At 41.4% G+C, this 23,828-nt stretch overlaps 1 protein-coding gene across 2 annotated transcripts in view; it reads right to left on the reverse strand.

The window, feature by feature from the left end:
• Nucleotides 1-23,828, reverse strand: part of VWA8 (von Willebrand factor A domain containing 8) — a 389,233-nt gene that overhangs the window by 26,929 nt on the left and 338,476 nt on the right. For both annotated transcript variants that reach the window (XM_014549735.1, XM_005878642.2), the window contains exons 38-40: nucleotides 19,328-19,436; nucleotides 15,940-16,096; nucleotides 9,736-9,844 (exon numbers count right to left, since the gene is read on the reverse strand). In XM_014549735.1, coding sequence (XP_014405221.1) covers nucleotides 9,736-9,844; nucleotides 15,940-16,096; nucleotides 19,328-19,436 — 375 coding nt within the window. The remainder of the gene's footprint in view (nucleotides 1-9,735; nucleotides 9,845-15,939; nucleotides 16,097-19,327; nucleotides 19,437-23,828) is intronic.

Raw genomic sequence — 23,828 nt, forward strand, 5'->3', positions numbered from 1 at the left:
AATAAATTAGATAAAAACCAATTAGTGACACTAGGCCTTGTGATTTCAGCACTGAAAGTTTTCTGATTAATCTTAAGTCTTCACTTATTTGGGTTATGGTTCATCAAGTCTTCCTTTACCTATATACTCTACAAGCAAGCCAATTTTCTATTATTCTTTCAGAATTTCTTTAATAAAGAGATTAGAAAGACTTAAATAGCAATTTTGCAGAAATCATATACATTCTACAGAATAAAGCATGTAGATGATTATTAATAAAAACCTGTTGGGTAGCCCTAGCCAGTTTGGCTCAGTAGATAGAGTGTGGGCCTGCGGACTGAAGGGTCCCAGGTTTGATTCCAGTCAAGGGCACATGCCCAGGTTGAGGGCTCAATCCCCAGTTGGGGGTGGGCAGGAAGCAGCCAATCAATGATTTTCTCTCATCCTTGATGTTTCTATCTCTTGCTCCCTCTCCCTTCCTCTCTGAAATCAATAGAAATATATATTTTAAAAAATCAAAGCCCCTTCCTCATCAAGCAAATATTTAAATTAAAAAAACACACAACACCCCCAAATACTTGTTGGGTAGATGATTAAATGTAAACAGATGTCTGAGGATACCTGGGAGCAATGATTCTTTTATTAAACATTAGCTCCCATTACTTTAACATTTCTCCATGTTCAACCAATGTATAATTTTTATGATTTTAATCTATATCATTCAAATAGAAACAATAAGCTGGATTAAGGCACACTTTTGTTCAATATTTATAAAATGACAAGGTATAAATCAGTGGAGGCAATAAAAATTTTTCTTTGTGGTTCTCAATATTTTGACATAGTAAAAATATTTTACTAAATACCTGTTAGATTGCAAACTGCTCTAAATGGTGAATAGTACTACCAAAAAAAGAGAAGATATAGGTCTTCCTGTTTTAAAGATTTTCCTGTTTCTTGAAGTAACATCTCATTGCAAGGAAAACAGTGATTCATGTATTTAACAAAGATAATTCTTGTTAAAAGAATTTTTACCCTTGGATGCTGATATGGCATTAAACTATTACCTTGAGTGACAATTTATTGTTATTTTATAATTAGTTTTTATGAACAAAGACAATTTCATGTCTAACCTTCAAGAATTAAGTCTTTTGTGCTTCAAAGAAGCTGGATCTACACCCACCAGTGTGTATACGTAATAGGCTGTTATACTTACTGGTAACAGTTCAAAACTGAGGCCTGGCTCCACTCACCCTGCTCTCCCCAAGTTCTCCTCATCTCAGTAAAGGGCAACAGGCAAACTCCATTCCTTCAGCTGCTCAGGCCACATACCTAGGAATCCTCTTTGACTCCTTCTCTCACATCTCACACCGAGTCCCCTGCGAGCCCTCTTAACTTCCAGCAGTATCTGACCATCTCTTCCCATCACCATGCCTGTCCCTAGCCCAACCATCGCTCACATGGACCGCTGCAACAGCTCCTAACAGGTCCCCCTGCTTCAACTCTGCACCCAACATTCCCCTTTCCACACAATAATCAGAGGAATATTTATAAAAACATGTTGTATGTGTAAGAAATACATTTAAAAATACCAGCATGAATGTTTTTAAAAAGCCTGATTGAACTTTTATTTCTGTAATTACTTTTAGGAATGAAAGTGTATTTGTCTCTTTCATCATAACATAAATTACCATGCTTTTTGCTTCCTTTTGTTTCTCCTCTATATCAACTTCTTTTTAAAAATACATATTTTTATTGATTTCAGGGTGGAAGGAAGAGGAATAGAGAGATAGAAACATCAATTCAGCATTGATCGGCTGCCTCCTGCATGCCCCACACTGGGGATCAAGCCCACAACCCAGGCATGTGCCCTGACCCAGAATCGAACTGTGACCTCCTCGTTCATAGGTTGATGCTCAACCACTGAACCATGCTGGCCAGGCTATATCAACTTCTTGATTTTTGTTTAATTTTTGAGATAATGTGACAATTTAGGCCCTGTTTTTTATTATTAAACTAGAGGCCCAGCGTGCGATGTCGCACGAGACCCAGACCCACTGCGTCTGTGGGACCCAGACTGACTCCTGCTGGCCGCGCCAGGCGGGATGCAGGACCCAGACTGACTCCCGCTGCACCAGGTGGGAAGCGGGACCCAGTGGGCGTCATAGCGACCGACTGTTAGATCGTTATGGCTGAGAGGTGCTCCATGCACCTCCTGGGTCATTTGGTCGTTTTGGTTGTGATGCCTCTTGGCCTTTTATTACTTTGATTCACTATATTTTAAATTGTGTACTTTTAAAAAACAATACTCTTGATATTTGAGTTTTCTTTAAGCCCTGGCTGGGTATCTTATTTGGTTAGAGCCTCATCTCAATACACTAAGGTTGTGGGTTTGATCCCCAGTCAGGGCACATGCAAGAAGCAATGAATGCATAAATAAGTGAAACAACGAATCTCTCTTTCTCTCCCTCTCTTTCTCTCAAAGCAATAAAAAACACACACACATATTTATCACAATTATTTAGACCTGATTCTATTTTGTGTTTAATGTTTCCAATGCTCACTGCTAATCCTTTTATAACACAAGTTTCCCATTCTTAAAGAATTTTGATTCCCCTCTTAATTGACTGGAATATTTATACATATGTGCATATATGTGTGTGTGTGCACATGTCTATATACATATTTAGCTCAAAGTATTTTCAAAAGGGGTACTTAAGTGACATACATTTTAAGTCTCTGAATATGTGAAAATGTCTTTCTGTCACCTTTGTACTTTGGCTGAGTATAGAATTTTTGGGTCACAATTCTTTTCTCCCACCCCAAACCCCCAAATCCTGTAGATGGTGTTTCATTAGCTTCTGGCATTCAATGTTTCAGGGAAAACTAATGTAAGATTAATTTTTCTTTCTGTAATAATAGCTTGTTTTCTTGCCTGCTTGTATGTTGTTGTTTTTTAAATATTTTCTTTGTTCTGAAATGTTAAAATTCCTGAAAGCTGTGGCGAGGTGCTTATCCCTTTTCATTAATTTGCCTGCTCCTCAGTAAAGTTCTTTGACCCATAGACTCAGGCCTGTCTTCAGCCCAGTACAGTTTTCTTTAGTTATGATCCTGATTATTGTTATGTGTCCTTTTGGAATATCATTGGTCCATTTAGCATACATTTATTGGGCACTGAGCACTTACCATGTGCCAAGTACTGTCCTATTTACTGGGGAGGCTCACGGCTCTGTCTGTTAGCTCTCTGTTCTATTTTGATTGATCAGCTTTCTTATGGCTTTTACCTCTTTATTTTTCCACAATCTGGAACAACAATTCAAGTTTTCCATTCATGTTAGTACTTAGATTTAAGACTGAATTGATCTGTTCTTTCTACGTGTAATGTAGATTTCAGTTTTGGCATTGCATTTTTAGTTTTCTTATGACATTTCCTTATTACATTCATCTCCTTTATTATTTCTGCCGGCTTCTTAGCCAAATCCTTTTAAACCCATGTCTTATTTCTCATACTTCAAGATTCTTTGAATTTTGAGAACACAAAGCAGATGTTTTCGAAAAATCTGGTGTTTTCTGAAGAAATATTCTAGCCCAGCAGCATCTTCTTCCTCTCCATCTTGTACGCTTCCTAGTCTGCCTCCCTACAGAATGATTTCATGGATCCCATCTTACTTCCTTTTCTGGTGTCCTTCTTCTTGAATGATGAGATGGCTGCACAAAACTATTCAGGAACAGATTAGATACATTCTCCTTGGTTGCACGTACTCGCCACTTTGTTAGAATTCTTCCTTGAAGATTTTAAACTGATGTTAGCAGTTGAACTAAATCTACACCACTAGCTCAGGCCTCGGCGGGGAAGGAGCTGGAACTGTGGAGCAGCACCGCGTGAGAACCTCATCTCCACGTCGTTTCTGACTTGTGTGGTGAGGCCATTGCTGTGGGTCTTTTGGCATTTACCTGACCTAGTTGTCCAGCCAAGTGTAAATTGAGGCTGGTCTGGCCCTTTCCCATTGTTATTCCCCTTCCAGCTTTCTGCTTGTCGTAGCCACTGCATAAAACCTAGACCCACCCGCCCGTTTCCCAAGGCTGCTGCTTTCAGTGCTGCTGCTTGGCAGTCACAACATGGAGGTCGAGTGACCTGCTTCTCACCAGCTCCAGGCTTTCTCTTGACTCCCTGCCTCTCCAAGTCAGGGATGTTAATGTGATCCCATTGGTCTCATGCACTTACTCGCTGGTAATGCTATTTCTGAGGAAGGTTTCGAGCTGTCTTTCTTGCTGTCATTCTTATGGGGCTCATTACATTATATTTAGTGAAACTTCTTTAGCTTCTTGTACGTCACCAGTACTCTTCCCTAATTTCTTCTATCATATGGGTTTTTCATTGTTTACAGCTTTTTACTGTTTTAATAATTTTAATGGTCATCCAACAAAGATGGAATTAGATGCCTGTGCTCAAACAGCCTAGAAGCCAGGACTATATTTCTAGCCTGCGCTCAGCTGAAGTTGTCCGCTCATGGCCACTGATGCCATGTGCTGAGCGACGAGCCATTCACGTGCTAAGGAGGAACTGGAATTTCACTGCTTTCTCGAGCGGCAGGTGTTCCCAGTCATGTTTGTCTTCACCTTTCCTCTCTCTTGGCTTTGTACTCTCACCTTAGTCAACATATCTCTCTTGACTTTGGCTGTCCCTTTATACAGATGACCGTACAAATAGACATCGATGGGGAGTCACCTTCTCTCTAGTCTTCTCTCCCATTACCTACTATGCCCCCACGCCCATCCCAAAACTCTAGTCACTTGGACAGTTGTCCCTTCTCCAAGCAGCCTTATCTAAGTCTCAGTCTTCTGCTTACAGGTTTCTTCTATCTAGACCAGAGTCATCCACACTGCCTTTGGTGTGTGAACACTTGTTACTGGTCCATGATTAAATAAGTAACAGAAACTGACAGTAAGCATTTAGAAACTTGTATGACAATTTGACAACACAATTTTATGTTTGTTGAATCTGGTATTAAATAATATGGGCTTGTATTTTGTATGTTATTTTATATCATTTTTTTTTCAGTAATTCATTTTTATTTTATTTTATAAAAGTATTCATCCATGATCAATTGAAAAAAATTCTGGCCACCTCAACTGATGCTCATCCTTCACGGTCCAGCTCAAACAACACGTCCTTTGTGAGTTTCTCCCCAACTGTCCAGCTTAGAAATTGCTTGTTCACGTGTCTACTTAACCATAGCACTTTGTTTAAAACCTTTCTGTGGTACTTACCATATTGTGTCTTCTTTTAGCTACACATGTGATTTCTTCCCTAGGTCAGTTGTCAAAGGCAAGAACCATTAGGCAAAGTATTCAATAAGTGTCTATAAGATGAGACATGGTTATTGGAGACTAAATAAAGAAATGGGGAAATGCTTTCCATTCTTTACATATTAGCAAAGTGAGTATTCAGAATAAGGTTGAAATTCCTTGACTGGAACCCACACTGGATGGCATCCTGCTCACATACGAGATGGGCCATCAGCTCACACCTGAGACCACAGTGTCATACCTTTGCCTATGCTGTGTCCACTATTAAGGCACTGTTTCCACCCTCTTATTAATACTCATGTGCCCTTCAAGACTCAGTTCATGTATCCTTTCCTTCAAAATCTATCCTAGCCTCCCTTTCCTCTGGACTTGCACTGCATTCTATGCATCCCTCAACCTGGACTCCTACCATATTAAACAAATACTCTGTCTAGGTGCCCATCTTCCCCAACCCTCGAGACTATAACCTTCTTGAGGTCAGGGATAATATCTTACTAATCTTTGTGCCCTCAGGCCCATGAACAGTGTATGTCACATGTCAGTGTTCAAAAACACCTTTTATCTGAACACAAGCTCATTTTCAAGCACAAAAGGAAAAGCAAGACACATAATTGTTGGTTCCTGGTGCTATCATGCTAGCCAAAGCAATCAGAGAAAGGATAATTTAGTTTAGCCTGAGAATGAAATTACTGACTGTAGATCAGAAAAACATTGAAGAAATGATATGGCTTTTTGTAGGAATGGATATTTTATTTTGTTAGGGAATGCTGGAATTAGACATTCAGATTCTGAATCAAGTATAAGAAATGATTATAGACTCTATTATTCTAATGAGAAAATTCTTGCTGCTGATTCATAAAAGGTCCAATAACCAAGCCTCTGATATTCCATAGAGAATCCAGTCAAGAAGCAAAGGAAGGCCACTGGTGAGAGCTTTAATTGAGAAGAATGAGGTACTGCAACAGAGGCATGTGTTGAAGCAGATGGTCACTGGGTGGAACATTTCCTGTTCCAGCCCCCGGTCACTGCGTGGGCCTGACGCTGTGCTTTGGAAAGTCATCTCCAGTGATGATTTGCTAGTCCCTGGCCAGACTTTGTACTGGTCACCAAGGAAACACCCATGGTTACTGGGATTACAGCAACCCCAAACAGCTGGAAGTGATTAGTCGATCAGAGACACACAGGCCTGGCAGAAGATGGCAAAAATGGGACCAAGTCAAAACCTTCTCATTTTGGTTACAATCTAAAGATTCATATTCCAGATGAGACCCTGTCTGTTCTGGCCAGTACTGTGTTTTTAACAAATACTATCTCTCTAAATTGAGGCCTGGATGGCCTACCTGAGAATAACACCTCTGTGGATTAAAAATAAAAACACTTGAAATGGCTGTGTTGGCATCTGGATAACGATACAAAATGTCTTATGAGTGTATGCAAGAATTATACTTTTTACAGAATTGTAGAGTTGGAAGAAAATAGAGACCTAGCAGATAAAAAGGACCTGAGCTTTGGGCTCAGTCACTTGCTTCACTAGCCACGTCTTTCTAATCCTCAACTCCCTCATTATAAAGTGGGAACAAAGTATCTATATTTCATAAGACTGTGAGAATTGAGATGACTATATGTTTCAGCTTCCTTATCTATCAAATGTAGAAAATAACCATTACCAGTTATTGTAAGGATTAACTGGCACAATGGATGTAAAGTACCTGACTGGGTGCCTGCCTGGCAGTCCATGCTCATGAATACTAGGGAGTATAATGAGCGTTATGACGAAGCTAATTCTGTAGAGAATGCTATATGCTAGGCACTGTTTGAAATAGTTCACACATATCTTCTGAGTACATCTTCCTAATTGCCCTTTTCTTTGTAATTCCCATTTTACAGAACCCAGGCTATCCAGCTCCAAAGCTGGCACTATTAGCCACAAATTGATGATGATGATGATGATGATGATGATGATGATGATGATGATTCTGATACATGAGGACTGGCACATGGTAACTGCTCAATAAATGCTTAGTATTATTAAAATGATCACTAGTTTATTTGTAAAGATTTCTAGATGCATCTTAGATACTCTTTTAAGAATTAAATCACTTTCATTCCCTTTCTTATATATTGAACTCTTTCTTGCTATTATTGAAGCCTATGTTTTCTTTCTCAGATTTCTAGGAAAGAAGGGAATAAATACCTTCCTGAAATAGTTAACTCTATTTAAGAATATTCACAAAGTTATTAACCCCAATCCCTTTACATATTTTTATCAGTGCCAGTTTCTTGTTTGCTATCTATTTAATCTTATTGGTTGCTTTTCCTTGAGTCCATTCCAGTTTTCTTTCATCTCTCTGAAAGCAGGACTGGACACTGTTTTCTCACATGGTTCTCATCCCTGTATGTTTAGCAGAAGTCCTTCCTGACTGCTAACTCTCCGTCTGCTATAGGAAGTCACAGTGTTAGGTCTGACTTATCTTCCTGTGGCTGATCTTGTAAATGCAATCACCTATTTAAAAGGGTTGATCTGGGGATGATGTTTGTAAAAGTAACTGTAGCATGGTACCCAATAAATGCCAATCTAGACATTTACTAATACCAGATGAGGATTCTGATCCCCTCAATTAAAAATGTATTCCTGCATCCCTTTCTAATACTGTGAATCCTCTAATGGCTCATTTGTCCACAGGGTAAAATCCAATGTAATTTGACTGTTCTCACAGCATCCAGGGCTATTCATGATCTGGTCCCCACGACTTCACCAGCCTTCTCCCCTGCCATTGCCTCCCACCTAACACACGTCTCCTTAGTCACCCTGAACAACCTGCACTCGCACACACTGTGCCTTTTCTGGAATGTTCCGACTCTCAAGCACTTGGGAAATTCCTTAGCATCTTTCAAGAGTGAACTGAAGCATGACATTCTCCAAGAAGGCTTTCCTCATTCATCCCACAGCATTGTGCGCATACTTCTCTACAGAATTTAGGAAGACGTTTGCTTATTTGTCTTCCTTAAGTTCCTTCTTTGAAGGCAGGGCCTACATTTTATTTTTCTAGCCCCAATGCCTGTTGTGCATGAAGAACTTAAGAAATGAATGAATGAACCACATTCATTCTTCAGTCTGAGAACAAGCACCATGTCCCAATACCCTCATCATTTTGGCTCTTATTTACCTATTGTCTTGCCCTGGTGCTCAGAGCCCACCTAGCGGTTGCCCTCAAGCCCAGAGCAATAGCACTTGTCACGTAGGTGACTATAGAAGAAAATTCAACCATTCAATTGTATACATAGTTCATGTCTTCACGCAGTTTATACAAAACCTTATGCTGTTTTATCCTAAATAACTGTATGCATATGGATTTTCTTAAAAGAGCAAATGTCTTAATTCTTACAGTCCCCAGAGTTTGAAATTAGGAATTTAGTTAATTATAAAGATCTTTCCTCTTCCTTTCCTCTTGGAAATGATAGAATTTTTCCTAATCTCCTGATGCAGTTTAGATCTTTTTTAAAAAAATGAGGCTTTCCCAGGGTTTTGAGTTAAGATGGTGGATTAAAACTGCATCAGAGAACTTCTAACCTCCAATACTTAGCAAATAATAAAAAAATACTCCCTCCCCATAAAGAACAATTACAAACAAGAACCAAAGAGGAAAAGGGTATAACTGAAGGTAAGCGACTTCAAACATTGCATGGAAAGGACAAAGAAGGTCACTCCCTCCTCATAAAGAACAATTACAAATAAGAACCAAAGAGGAAAAGGGTATAACTGAAGGTAGCGACTTCAAACATTGCATGGAAAGGACAAAGAAGGTTCCAGAGTAGAGTGGAGAAGCATGTCATGGAGAAGCTTCCAACCCTGCCCCTTTCCCCTGAAATGTCCAAATATCTTTGCTTAGGAAATATTGAAGCATCTTAATTGATATTTTTAGGGAAAATAGCAATGTTGAAATAGCAATATTTAGGGGAAATAGCAATAGTTCTGGGGCAACCAATTTGTAAACTGCAAAAAAAGTAGGCAATATGGGAGCAAGGGGAGGGCGGGGGAAGGAGAAGCCAGGAGGCATAGAGAAGTATAGCATGGATGATCCAAAATACTCCTCTGTCTCTCCAGTCAATGACAGTGAAGTGATTTCTAGAAAGAGAGTTCTATCTGTGAATTCCTAGTAGAAGTGAGGTACAAACAGGTCTTCTATGTGGGGAATCAGGATGTATGATGTCTTCTGGGGTTGCTGGTCAAGTTACTGCTTCCTGGACAAGGAGAAAGTGAGATCAACTCTTTTTCCTTGGAGAATTCAACTAAGAAGCCATGGAATGGCCTACAGCTTTATGCAAACATTTTGGCATTAATTTTTTCCTGATTGGTTGATTAGGGTTTGGATAATTTCCTCCAATAGTTCTGGGATCAGTTCAGCTTTAGGCCCAGATTATTTTCTTGGCCCATAAATGGAAGATTACCTGTAAATTATCCAGGATGATCCGGAGGGAGTGCACCTGCCTTCGGACAGCCCCTGAGAACCTTTCGTAAGTTGTGGCATCATATTCACTCATTTGGATCTCCTTCAGCCTGAAATCAAAGGGGGCAAAAAAGACAGCAGCTGATATCATGTGCATCGGTCTTTTAGTTCCATTCCTCTACTGCTAGAGCTGCGGCAAACTTCAGAAAGGGTATAACACAGCGGTTCTCAACCTGTGGGTCGCGACCCCTTTGGCGGTCGAATGACCCTTTCACAGGGGTCGCCTAAGACCATCCTGCATATCAGATATTTACATTATGATTCATAACAGTAGCAACATTACAGTTATGAAGTAGCAATGAAAATAATTTCATGGTTGGGGTCACAACATGAGAAACTGTATTTAAAGGGCCAGAAGGTTGAGAACCACTGGTATAACGGAAGGTAATCAACTTCAAACACTTCATGGGAAGGACACAGAACAGAGTGGAGAGGCATGTCATGGCTTTTCCAGGCTGCCTTTGAGGAGAAAAGCAAAAGGCAAGGGGTGATGTCTCAGCTGGGAGTATAAAAGGAAGAGAATGTCCAGTGGCGTGCTGGCAAATTGTTAACATGTTGCCCTCCAGGACAAAAAAGAAAGTCATGCTTTGTAGTATTTGCTCATTTCTGTGGTGTAAATACCATGATGGATTTCAAGCTGCCAACAATGAGTTCGCTAACACTGAGTTAGAAAGAAATGTGCACAATTGGCTCTCACACTGTTGCTATATCCCAAAGACGTGCCTTGATGCTAGCAGTGAGTCAGTTCATGTGGAGGCTCCTAGTTGCTTTGTAAGACCAAGGACATATATTTGGTTGACTAAGTTAATAGTTCAGGCCCAAAGAATGTAATTAATGTGCTGCTATGGGAAATACAAGAGTTTTCTGAAATTGCTGATGTACTTTTAATAGGATAAATGTATTTTAATATTGTGGCTTTGAAATCCCTCCCTCCCAGCACAGTGCTCCTTTTTACTGTTGATCATCATTTGCCTCTGCTGTGGCCTGCCACGCACGAGGGGTTCCCCGAGCATCACGTGCCTGTGCCCGGAGCTCCCACACAGGTTCCTGTCACATTAGAGCCTTTCCCTGCCTCTCTGTCTACTAACTCCCACATACTCATACTCATCAAGACTCAAATCGATGATCAGCTCCTCTGGGAAGCCTGTTCTGATTCCCAGGTCTGTCTTCCGTTGTTACTTCACACCATCACTATCAGAGCATTTACTACCTGTCCTGTCTCCCCATCAGCCTCTATGCTCTTTTAGGGAATGGCTGGGTCTTTCTCATCTTTCTATGTATAGCGGCTAACATGGTACCTAGCGTATAATAGGTATTCAAGATAAACTGAAATGAATGACCAAAATAAAAATAAGACTCCGAATCATTAAAAATGCAGCATCTTAAACTAATCACACATAGAAGTTCATTCACCGAGAGAGCTTTTCTTGGGTTTTTATAGCGTCATATTCATAATACACTAATTTGATTACACATTCCTAGAAGTTTCTATAAACGTAACGGGTGCTGACACTAGAACACAGCACCATCTTCTAAACTGCTGCATGTAATTGCATTAGTGTGTGCGCATGTGTGCAAAGTTGGAGGTATGGGTCCCAGGTGTGTAGCTGAAGCTGTTATCTAAAGTATATTTTTCTCACCTTGGGCTGCAGAGAGAATGAATGGTCTCTGTTCCTCCCTGGCAGGCCAAGCTCTGGGGAGAATCCATCCATCACAGGACAAAGTACTTACCAGAATCACATAAGGTTAGGCCTAGACTGCCACAGGGAAGATTTGCAATCCCTGCCCTAACACCCAGCTGGGTTAGTTATCGCCAACTCAGGTTTCAAGACCCAGCTCGAAGGCCACCTCCTAAGGAATCTTGCTTGACCTCTCCAGTAACCTGATGACACCCCTTCACTGTCTTCCACAAATATCTGCTATAGAACCTATACACTTTATTGCCTTTAATAACTATGTTTGTTTCCATCTGTCATGATGTTTTCAAACTTTATTTTCTACAATAAGAAATAAGCTTTAATACACTGAAATACAGGATACACAAATGCATATGTGTGTGTTTTTAACTGAACCAAAAATTTAATAAAAAATGTTTACTGCATGTGATACACTCTGATATTCTCTTCTATTCCTCTGGGAGTAGAAATATGTCTTATTTTTTCTCTGAATCTGCAGTACCTAACGCAATGCCTGGCACACAGTGGCACTCAATAAAAGCTGTTACATAACACTTTGAAAAAACACTATCAAAAGAGAAATACCTGAAAGTTAAATAATATCTGAATGCTTGTTTCCTGAGGTGACATGCCAAGGTGCCCTTCTAAATTTACTCTCTGTTCTGAAGAACAAAAACAAATATGTGTATAGGACTTGACCTCCTAACAATATTTCTCATGTTTAGTTTTGGCAAACTCTTAAACCTCTCTATACATTTTCATTAGATGTTATGTTTCAAGTATCAAGGTGGAGAGAAGCTGGGCACAATGAGTATTACTGGATATGCTACCTACCTCTTCATACCTAGGAGGCCAATATGCTTTTTCCCAAAGAAGAAAGATTAGGAAAAAAATTGTAGCCATAGCTTATCCTTAGCAGGGGGAAAATAAACACACACACACACACACACACACAAACTCACACTCATTTCACACATCCACTTACAGACATATACACACACACTCATTTCACACACATACTCACTTCACGCACACATACACACACACACACACACACACACACACACACACCAAGGAAGGAGCCAGGAAGTTGGTCTTAGTAGAGAGATTGGAATTAGCTCATATAGGGCTACCTCTGGCACAACCACGTTGCACCCAAAACATACCACATGCTGTTTTAATACTGAAGAAATCTGGAATCATATCCCAGACTTTGTCAGCTTTCAGAAAGATCACCTACAAGGTATTCAAAAGTGATAACAAAGTCTGAAAGATGAAGACTGAAGCAAGGAATGGGGAAAGGAAATAGGTAATTTTAGGCTCTGTGTCAGACAAGCTGCCCAGTGCTAATACTCTCAAGCCCAAAAAACTAGCTGAAAATAAGTCTTTCTGCTACTTTACCCCTGACCAAAACTGCAGGGCACAGCTGCTTCCCATCCTAGTAATCCATGTGGACTAACTGCACTCTGTTGGCACAGCATATTCTTACAGGGTATACTTATTGTTATGTAAGAGTCTGGGAATTTAAGTTTTCATTTTACTTTTTCGTGTAGGTCAGACTTAAATACTATAATTTTGGATCAATTATGAGAAAAGCAAACATAAGCTGAGATCCATAAGCTAACTTCCCTGTGTAAGCCTGATTAGTTTTGCAAATGGTAGTTGGTACAATTTCCATCCTAAATGTTTTTCTAAGCATGTAAAAGTACCTTACTGTCTATTTCATTCATGTTTTGTTGGTTAATATTTCTGTTGTGCTTCATGCATGTCTTATGCTTATCTACTTCTGTTATCTGTTCCTGTTCCTGAGTTAATAAATTCTGATATATAGGAACCGGTTATCTAGATGAAATCCAGATGCAAGTGAGTGCTAACTCAATGCTGTGTTGATGATGTCAAGAACCCATCAGCTGTATTAGGCAATATGGTGGGCCTCTAGGCTGATGGATAGCTCTGTCTGTCTGATTTTAGCCAGACTCTGAGTTAAGTATTAAAGGGGGACACCATCACCTGTATGAAGGTGCACATTATTCATTCTACAAATATGAGTGTTTGCTGTGCGTCAGGTTCTGGGCATAGGTCTGAGGATATATTATAGAACAAAACACTCTGCCCTCAAGGAACTTAGTCAGTGGAGAGGCAACTATTCACACAACTGATGATATACTGGGAGAGTGATAAGAACTGTGAGAAAAGGAACAAAAGCATAAATGAGGACTTGACCTCATTCTGCATATGCCTACAGCTGCAAAATAGCTTTAAAACTATTTGAATTACTTTTTTGTAGACATACTAGTAGTGTGTGTGTGTGTGTGTGTGTGTGTGTGTGTGTGTATGTATGTTTTAGAGTCCTTATCTTTCAGAGATATACTCTTAAATATTTATGATGAAAAGATAGGATACTTTAGATTGGCTTCCAAATAATCCAGGGGTGGGCACTGAGAGTAAAGCCAGATTTTTCTTCTTGAAGTTGGTCCATGGGGTTCATTATACGTGAACCTACTTTTGCCTCACCCTGTATGTTTCTCTCTAATTTTGTTTATGTTTGGAAGTTCCATAATAAAAAGTTAAAGAAAAATCTTTAGCAGCACTAACTTGAATATTCATCAAATGGGAGAATTTACTGTGTGAAAGTAGAAAGCAACATTTTTTCCCCTCTGTATTTTGCTATACCCTGATTTTCTCAGGGTCTCCATGTGTTTTTATTTCTTCCTCTCCATCTCATACCCTTGCCCACCTCCTGTCTCTCAACCACTTCATGCTGTTCTCTTTCAGCTGGGCTTAGAGACTCTCCACAACACTGCGTAAAGGTGGGTGGTTTTCTCACTCCTTTCCCACTTTCTCACTTACATCCTCTAAATTTAGTTGTGTTGTTGTCACAGATGCTCCTTGACCTCTTTCACCTGTGGGGCAATGGCCCTAATAGAATCAGGTTCTTTAACCCTATTATAGGAATCAGAACAGGGGCTGGATACTTGTGCCCAAGCACTTGCTAAAAGCCTTTCTGCCTCCCCATGAACTACTCGTGTGCCAGAGCATCTAACCATCTGTGCACTTATTCAAAAACTGAGACTGGATATTTATTTGTGAGGTCCTCAGCGTGGCAACAATAGAAGCTCATTCGTTTGGGGAGGGGATGGGAGAATGTTGCATATCTAATTGTTTGGTTCCTTCCCTAAATGGGTATCATTTATATGAAATGTACAGTAATATCTTAATTCCAACAAGACCTTTCCTTACAGTATTTTTCCCACTTTTTGTTTGTTTTGAGAAGTTTAAACTGCTTGCATTTCTAACATAGTTATCTGTCCTCACAACCTCCCTGGGAAGCAGGGAGAGGAAGCCACCTATCTCCAGAAGAGCAAATTCAGGTGGTGAGGATAGATGGCTGTTCAAGGTCACCAGGAAAGTCAGCACATTTGCCTTATCCACCTGTACAGAGGCTCCTAAGGCTTGCAGGCTTTCCTGAGGGTGTGGCAGGAGGAACCTGCATGTTTATCCCCATTGTTTTGCTCTGTTTACTTGCAGGATGTGTAAGCACAGCATGTGATCTAATACCAGATGTTCTATGTGGAGGAACTTCATAGATTACATACACTTGAGCATGCTTTTATCTGAACGGCACCCCACTCCTTTCACTGGGCGAGACAACCTGAATCTGCCTCCCAAGCCACCACGGGTCCCCTCAGTCCTGAGGGAGACACTGCTGCTCCTCTGGCATTTTCCACTTTTAGCTGAAGAGCATCATGAAGCTTCTTCTCATTTTTTTAGATGGTTCTGATCAAATGGCCCAGATGGTTCCAGATCGTCTGAAAGCCACAGGTTCTTCAGCCCTGATTTTAAGGCCTCCACTGACAGGGCCTCCCGTTCAACTTCACTCCCCGACCCCCAGCTGGTGCCTTTAACCCAGAGAGGACACTATGCTTACCCCACGGGTGCTTCTGCCCATTTGGCTTTCCCTTCCTGGAATGTCCCAATCCTGGCTGAGCTCCTGCCCTAACTCCCAATAGCCCACTGACCTGTTCTCTGCACAGCCAGGGGGCAGAGCCTCCTACCACGAGGCTGTAGCACTCACAGGAGTGAGTGTGAGGGAGTGAGTGTGAGGGTGTGTGATCGTCCTGCTCCACACACATCCCCAAGATCCCTGTGTGGCCTAGAACAGATGTGGATGGAGTGATTTGAACTTTAATTTCTCTTAAGAAAAATATCTTTGGTTTTACTTCCTAATGTGCTCAGTTCCATCTTCTACACAGTCATAGGTAATCAATACATTTAAGAGCCTGAGCAGAAAGAACGGGGAGTTATGCTCACGTGGCTGTGTCCATTAGGAAGGGGGAAGCTGTGGATTTGTTTGTGGTTCAAGTGGCCGCATGAGGCGGAGATCCACACATATCTGGGTCAGTTCAGGGTCCATTATGACATTTCACCACAGCGGCCAGTGCTGCCCTGAAGGGACCGGGCCCACTCACCTCTGCCGAAACGCTTTCTGGCCCATCTCTCTCGCAGCTCTCTTCACCTCCTCGGGAACCGCGTCCTTTTCGGCCTCAGAGACCTGGTACACTGTGTGGCCTGCGTCCAGCCGGTAAGGACCTCCTTTGCCACCCAGACCTGCAGTGTCTCTTCCCCCTAGAAGGAAGCCATGGAAGCTCAGGTTGTTTCTCTGATCCAGGCCACCAATCAAGTCAGGTCATGATTCCAGGCAGTCCCATGAAGCATATTAACTGTACTCATCTCATAATTAAATATTCAAATGACCTTCTTTTGGAAACAAAGGGTGCCCCCACCCCTGTCCCAGATGCTTCTCCATTTCCCCAGCCAGGCAGATCTTACCCACATTTCAAGGCCCAGTCCAAATTTCAGGACATGCCATCTGATGACTCTGCCTCACAAGGACCAATGCTCCTGTGTACTCACTATTCGTTCCAGATGCTTCTCCATATATACGATGGATTGTCATAGTTTATATATCTTAGTAAATCTGCACTTACAAGAGTGACTTTGAATATAAAAAATTCTTAGTATATATTAATTAAATGAACAACTTAACTTTTTTCCCCTCATGTTACCTTACTTTTCCTTAAAATAAGAAAGACAACTAGGGTATAGAAACCATTTCATATGTTTAGCAAATGATAAAAATGATGCACAGAGAGGTTAAGAGACTTGCTTACAGTTTCATATCAGTGACTTAGCCAAGATTAGAAACCAATCATTATACCAACTTTGAGTTCTAGCCTAGAGTACTACACAACAGATAAGCACTACCAGCTTTAGAACAGTTTACAATACAAACCCAGTTTACATGCTTGTAAGTGTGCATTAGGTAATATTGCCCAGACTGTTTACCATGGAGATATAAATTAAATGCCTAGAAGACTAGGTAGGTAAATATAAGAAGTGGTAAGAACTTTGGCTAACTAGAAGACTTGCTTTGTCTAAATACATTCAAATTCAAATTATTTTTAAAAACTACATAGACCTAAAGAATACATATATTGACCAAGATTTGGTCTCTGGGCTACCAGTTTATTACCCTAGTTTTATAATTATTAAAATATTAGTAATCGGTTTCTTTTGTTCATTCACACATAATGTGGGAAATCAGAAGAGAATCCAATATTGGAGGGGCAGCATAATATAATACAGTATATTAGTATTATATAATATTGTATTGTACAGTTAAGCCAGACTGCCTGAGTTTGAATCCTCGCTATGCACTAGTGAGGTTTCCGTGAGGGACATTCCTTACTTCTCTGTGTCTCAGTGTCCTCTTCTGTAAAATGGGGTTGCTAATATCATTTACTTCGTGGGACTGCCATAAGGCTAAAATGCTTAGAACTGTGTTTGGCACAAAGTAAGAGCTATATAATAAATGACTGATCTCACTATTATCATTTAGGTAACTTCCAGTCACATAAATGAGGTCAATTCTAAGTTCATAAATGGAAAATTTGAAAGCTTTTAGGCTTTGGTGAAATTATGTCACATTTTTATTTTCTCCATTGGAACCTTGATTGGTGTAGTAAGTCAAAGCAAGAACTCAGCATGTACTGCTTTTCTTATCAAAGTCCAGGTAGGCCATTTCCTTCTGGGAAATACCATGAGAACAGCCCATTAATTATAGTAATTTTACCCTTTGGTTCGAGCACATCTTATTTCCTTCTTATTTAGATATTGGTGGTGGAAAATTCCTTCTTGGATGTGTTATTCCTGGCTCTCACGCATGGATAGCTATAGATGGAGGGACCAGTTACTGGACAATGACAATGAGCTACAGAGGAGGAAAAGCTTTTATGCGACCCGACTCCTTTCGCACAGGAGGTTCTCCTTAGGAATGGGTGGATCATGAATCAGAGCTGAAAACTTCCTAGGCGCTGAGATGACATCATTTTTTGAGGAAAGAACCCACAACTGTTTGGAGATGGTATGAGTGATGGTCAGCATGAGTTACATGGTCCTTCGGGCAAGTCATACTGGTGGAGAGGGCATGAGGGGAGAGTTCTTCATAATCTCCACTTCTAGGAACCTTTGATTTGTACTAATTAAATAAGAAAAGCTTGCAGGAGGTTCTAGACTTCACATAATCTTAAAGCTAACAGTGAATATCCTAAGTCAGTTCAGAGAGAAGTAGAAAATGGGCCAGGGAGGGGCTTTGATGACAAAAAAGGAATCAAATGACTTGCTGGATCAGAGGTAAGTTCAATATTTGAGAACTCTGAGGGAAAAGAATGAAAGAGATAAAAAGAATCTGGAGCAAAGGAGCCTTGAAAATTGAAAAAGAAAGACTGTGGGAAGCAGAAGCAGGCTCTGCAGTCCAGACAAATATGTGAGGTAGTAGATTCAAACTGAACAACAAGTAAGAGCCTCCACTTCAGAGCAGCCAGCAGCTGGGAAACCTACATCTGGCCAGCTCATTCTGCAGTGCATTCCATATGGATTCAATATGGCAGGTTTGAACTAATTTCCAGATCAGAGGGCATTTCTAAAAATATCCTTTCTTTAGAGCTGATGCTTGATGAATAAACAGAGCAGGCAGCAAGTCCACAGGCCTACTTGATAGCACATTGTCCCAGCACAAAAACCATTTCCTCCTGAGGCTGTCAAGGCCAAGAGGCACAGACCATCCTAAGGGAAGGCCAAGTTCGCAGCCCTCGCCAGCACTGCTCAGGCCAAGATAAGATCAGACAGTGCGCACATAGTCTGGCTGGATTCCCGCGGCCCAGCAGATGTGTCTGCTCCAGCTGTCTGGGAAGAAAGAGGAAGACAGCAGCCATGGGAACAATGCTCTCCTCAGGCAGCCAAGAGGAAGGAACGGACCCCAGCCATCGGTTCAAACTGCAACCAACTCTCTTATCTCAAAATCCTGCATCCTCGTACTCACTTCTGAGACGTGGAAGAGAAGCACCATTTCTTTTCCAAGTCAGTTAGTCAAGAAAGGATTTATTATAGATTTCTGGCATGATCCCAAGGGCAGGGAACTTAAAAAAAGGGATTAACACTTTTAATGAATACATTCTTCATGCCAGGCCCTGAGCTCAGTGCTTTACAATCATAATCTCATTTAATTCTCACCACAACCTTGTGAGGCAGTTAATATTTCCCCCCTTTTACTGATGAAGCAGCTCTGTGTCCAAATGGCCTCAGGTCAGAGCGTGGCAGAGTCTGTGGGACTCCAAATGGCAGGGTTTTTCCATGTTTTGATGCTGGGTTGGGACACAGGGCAAGGTTACAATCCCACTGGCTAATGAAAGACAGAAGAGGCGCTGGTCCCCAAGCCTCCCTAGGAGTGCTGCACTGTCTACGTGGGCTTGTGAAGTCTCAGGAAACCGGACCCAAGGGAATGCCAGTGCCACCAACCTGTTCCGCCAGCCCACGTATTGCCGCCCACGTGGGGCATGTTGTCAGGGTCCTCCTTCCCATGTTTGGGAGAACTCACATCTTCACCACTATCTCTGTTGATTGTTACCTAAAAATGAAGAATTGAGATCTTATCACTATCCCATGACCAACACCAAAACTGCAGGGCAGAGAGAAGAATTCGTTTCCCCCAAGTCCTTAAGATATCCCATAACCTAAGGCCATAGGGCACAAAAGATACTATTAGTATCTGGCAAAAATCTCATCAGATTTAACCTCCATTGTGTTGGGAAGGAGACAAATTGAAAAAAAAAATTTTTTTTTTTTTTTTTAAGAAAAGCATTTACACAAGGAACAAGATCTACCAGAAGCAGGGAAAATGGATCTCACCAGACTGCCTCTCTCCCAGAGTTTTAGAAGGACCACTGCCTACCTATTCCTGCTGAGTCACATCAGATATACATTAACCTATTTAATTTCTAAAGAAATCTCATTCTCTGGAAAATGTAATTTCATATAAAATAAACAGAAAATACCCAAGAAAATGTCATCTATTGTGCGTCAGTGATATAGGCTGTATACACAGACACTTAAAAACAGTTTATTTATTTTCTGGACCCACTCTAATTTTATTATGGTATTTTTACTTTTCCTAATTCATCTCAATTCTAAAATTGGATTTACTATTCCTACAATTCAAACAGAATACGTAGCACCTTAGCCTTCCACTGTGAGAGCCTGTGGCTTCTTAGTCCCTAATTTCATTCAGCACAGATTTACCAAAAGGACTGATAACCACACAGGAATTCCAATCCTGTGGGCAGTTCAGGAGATATTACTCCACAATAAAATGAATTGAAGCAGTTACATTTCATGTACCCTATTAACCTGTTCCCAAATACAATGATTTTCAGGGCAGACCTGATCAGATGTTCATTTATTTGTTCAAATAAGACTCACAGAAAAATGTACTGGCAGGACATCATGCAAAGTACCATCTATACCAGGGGTGGCAAACTTTTTGACTCGAGGGCCACAATGGGTTCTTAAACTGGACCGGAGGGCTGGAACAAAAGCATGGATGGAGTGTTTGTGTGAACTAATATAAATTCAAAGTAAACATCATTAAATAAAAGGGTCTGATCTATAGTAATAAAAGGGTAATATGCTATTTAGACCGAACATCTTCTGGATGTCCTTCTGGACAAAGCCATGGTGGCAGGGGCCGAGGCAGAGGCGGTTAGGGGCAATCAGGCTGGCAGGGGAGAGGAGTTGGGGGCGATCCGGCCAGAAGGGGAGAGCAGTTAGGGGCGATCAGGCTGACAGGGGAGCAGTTAGGGGGCAATCAGGCAGGCAGGCAGAGGCAGTTAGGGGCAACCAGGCAGGCAGGAAGGCGAGTGGTTAGGAGCCAGCAGTCCAGATTGTAAGAGGGATGTTCCCCGAGTGGTCCTGGATTGGAGAGGGTGCAGGCTTGGTTGAGGGACCCTCCCCCCCCCCTCGTGCACAAATTTCATGCACCAGACCTCTAGTGGGGTCTATAAAAGCCAGGGAGGATTGGTCTGCCCTCAAACTGTTTACAGTGAGGCAGGAGAGGTTGCAAATGGACCTGGAGTATAAGGCCAGAGCAGTCTTTATAGGTGACCCAGTCATTGTTAGGACATGGACTTTCATTCTGGATGTTAAGATTAATGAAGGCATGTAGGTAATTTAAGGTCTTCACAAATAAAATAGCTATAAAGAATGAATTCAATGTAACTTCCATTGTCTTATATCCAGATGAGTTCATTTCAAATGTTGTAAAGAGATTTCAATTAACTGGATCTTTCTGCCAATAACTTTGGCAGCATTAACAGAATTTTTGCCATAACCTCAGCATACTTTAAGAAAATTTACCAGCCAGGACATGACAATTGATATGAATTCCACACACATAATCATGCTCTAAAAATGGGTGAACATAATTTTTTCTTCTTTTTAAAAATTAAACTATGCAGAGTAGTTAGTAACATTTAGAGAACAAATAAACATTTAAAATACTTTCCCCAAAACTTGCCACCACTTTCCAACTTGTCCAGAGGTAATGTAATAAGTAATAAATTAAAGTATGTACACTGACTACAAGAATTCTAAACCAGCACTAACCAATAACGTTTTCTGTGTTGATGTCCATGTTTACACCCATAGGATCTAATATAGTAGTTATTGAGTATTTGAGGACCTGAAATTTAAATTGTATTTAATTAAGTAAAATTTAATTTTAAATACCCACACATGGCTAGTGGCTATCTCATTGGACAGCAAAGCATAAGGACAAGCTTGTCTCAGCCCTGGAGATACTATTTGGAGATTTTGGTAACATCTTGTAGATGTTCTCCATGAGAAATTAGAAAAACAAGAAACAATTCAAAAGTGGGATAGTTATATTGTTGCTAATTTAAGAAATCTATCCCCTCCTCCCACTGCCAGAGCAGCAGTATCCTCCCCCAACCCGCCCCAGATCCACTAGCCCACTTTGAGAGAACCACTACCTCTATCCTCCCAACTACTGGTGGCCCTGCCCTGCTGAGCTTGCACTCTATAATACTGACAGTGTGCTGTGGCCAACCTGGTCCCACAGTGCAGAAGGATTTCCAGGAGGTCAAGGCAGACTACAGGAAAAACTGAGTTGGGCAGGGGCCATTTTCCCTCCCACGCCCGACCACAGCCACTGTTCCTGTACAGAGCCCTCCCTTCACACAACCAAATCTTGGTTTGCTTGGGCCTGATGAACTCTGTTGGCCTCTAATGAACCTTGATGACTCCTTGAGACCCCATCTCACCACAATGGTCTGAGGGTACCTGGTGGACGGCAGCTGACCTTAATGAACCCTCAGACTGTTGATGAGTAGCCTCAGACCCAGCACTGGCTCCAGGTTTGACTCTATATCAGTCTGGGGAATACCACTCACCCCTACCTGGTGACTCACTGAGAACCTACCTCATGCAACTTGCTTACCACCAAAGCTTCTTTCAGTGACTGAGTTTAACAGGCAGCTAGCAGGCAGAGACTGACCTTAGGCCAGCCGTGGGCAAACTACGGCCAGCGGGCCGGATCCGGCCCGTTTGAAATGAATAAAACTAAAAAAAAAAAAAGACTGTACCCTTTTATGTAATGATGTTTACTTTGAATTTATATTAGTTCACACAAACACTCCATCCATGCTTTTGTTCCGGCCCTCCGGTCCAGTTTAAGAACCCATTGTGGCCCTCGAGTCAAAAAGTTTGCCCACCCCTGCCTTAGGCAGTGACTGAGTTTAACAGGCAGCTAGCAGGCAGAGATTGACCTTAGGCAGCCTTGGGTCTCTTGCTGACCTGCCCCCAGGCTTGATGCTGGTGGAAGTCAGCCTTGGTGCACAGCTTAGTCCCTTCCACACACACCCAGGCCCAACAGAGGCAGCCACAAACTATGGATTGCTTTGTAGCCCCAAATAGGTAGCTCAAGGCTTGTCATGGGCAGCACCTAACATTGACCTGCACTGGCGGCCTTCTCAGGGTGGGATTCAGATCACATCAGAGCACAATCCAAGTAGCTCTACAAGCACTACATCCAAAAAAAGATCTCAGTAGGCACCAGATCCTGTTGAAGCAAATTCCTCTTTTTGGGGTCAGCTGCCTCAAAGCAGCTCACACATTGAGGTGGGGGATGATCCTAATAGCCAACTGGAGAGGCAACCCACCCCACATGAATTAACAGCAATTAAGACTAAAGTACAACATGAGGGCTCACATAACCCACATGATAGACATTCCTGAAGTACTTAGCTCTGGTGATCAGGGAGACTGTGCTACTGAGCCCCACAAGACTTCTACCACATAAGGCAACCATACCAAGACTGGCAGAATTGAAGATCTACCTAATACACAGAAACAAATACAGAGAAGCAGCCAAAATGGGGAGACAAAGAAACATGCTCCAAATGAAAGAACACAAGAAATCCCCAGAAAAAGAACTAAGTAAAATGGAGGGAAGCAATCTACCTGATACAGAGTTTAAAACAATGGTTATAAAGATACTCAAGGAACTTAGTGAAAATTTCAACAAAGAGACAGCAAGCACAAAATAGGACATAAGAGCCATAAAAAAAAAACAGAAATTATGAATACAATATCTGAAATGAAGAATAATCAAGAAGGAATAAACATCAGGTTAGATGAAGCAGAGGATCAAATCAGCAATTTGGAAGACAGGGGAGTAAAAAAATAAACAATCACAGCAGGAAAAAAAAGAATTTTCAAAAAATGAGGATAGTCTAAGGCAGTAGTCGGCAAACTGCGGGTCACGAGCCACATGCGGCTCTTTGGCCCCTTGAGTGTGGCTCTTCCACAAAATACCACGTGCGGGCGCGCATGTACAGTGCGATTGAAACTTCGTGGCCCATGTGCAGAAGTCGGTTTTCGGCCTGGGCGAGTCTATTTTGAAGAAGTACTGTTGATATTTGGCTCTGTTGACTAATGAGTTTGC

The sequence above is a fragment of the Myotis brandtii genome, unplaced genomic scaffold, assembly GCF_000412655.1.
Source record: "Myotis brandtii unplaced genomic scaffold, ASM41265v1 scaffold569, whole genome shotgun sequence".
Taxonomy (NCBI): Eukaryota; Metazoa; Chordata; class Mammalia; order Chiroptera; family Vespertilionidae; genus Myotis; species Myotis brandtii.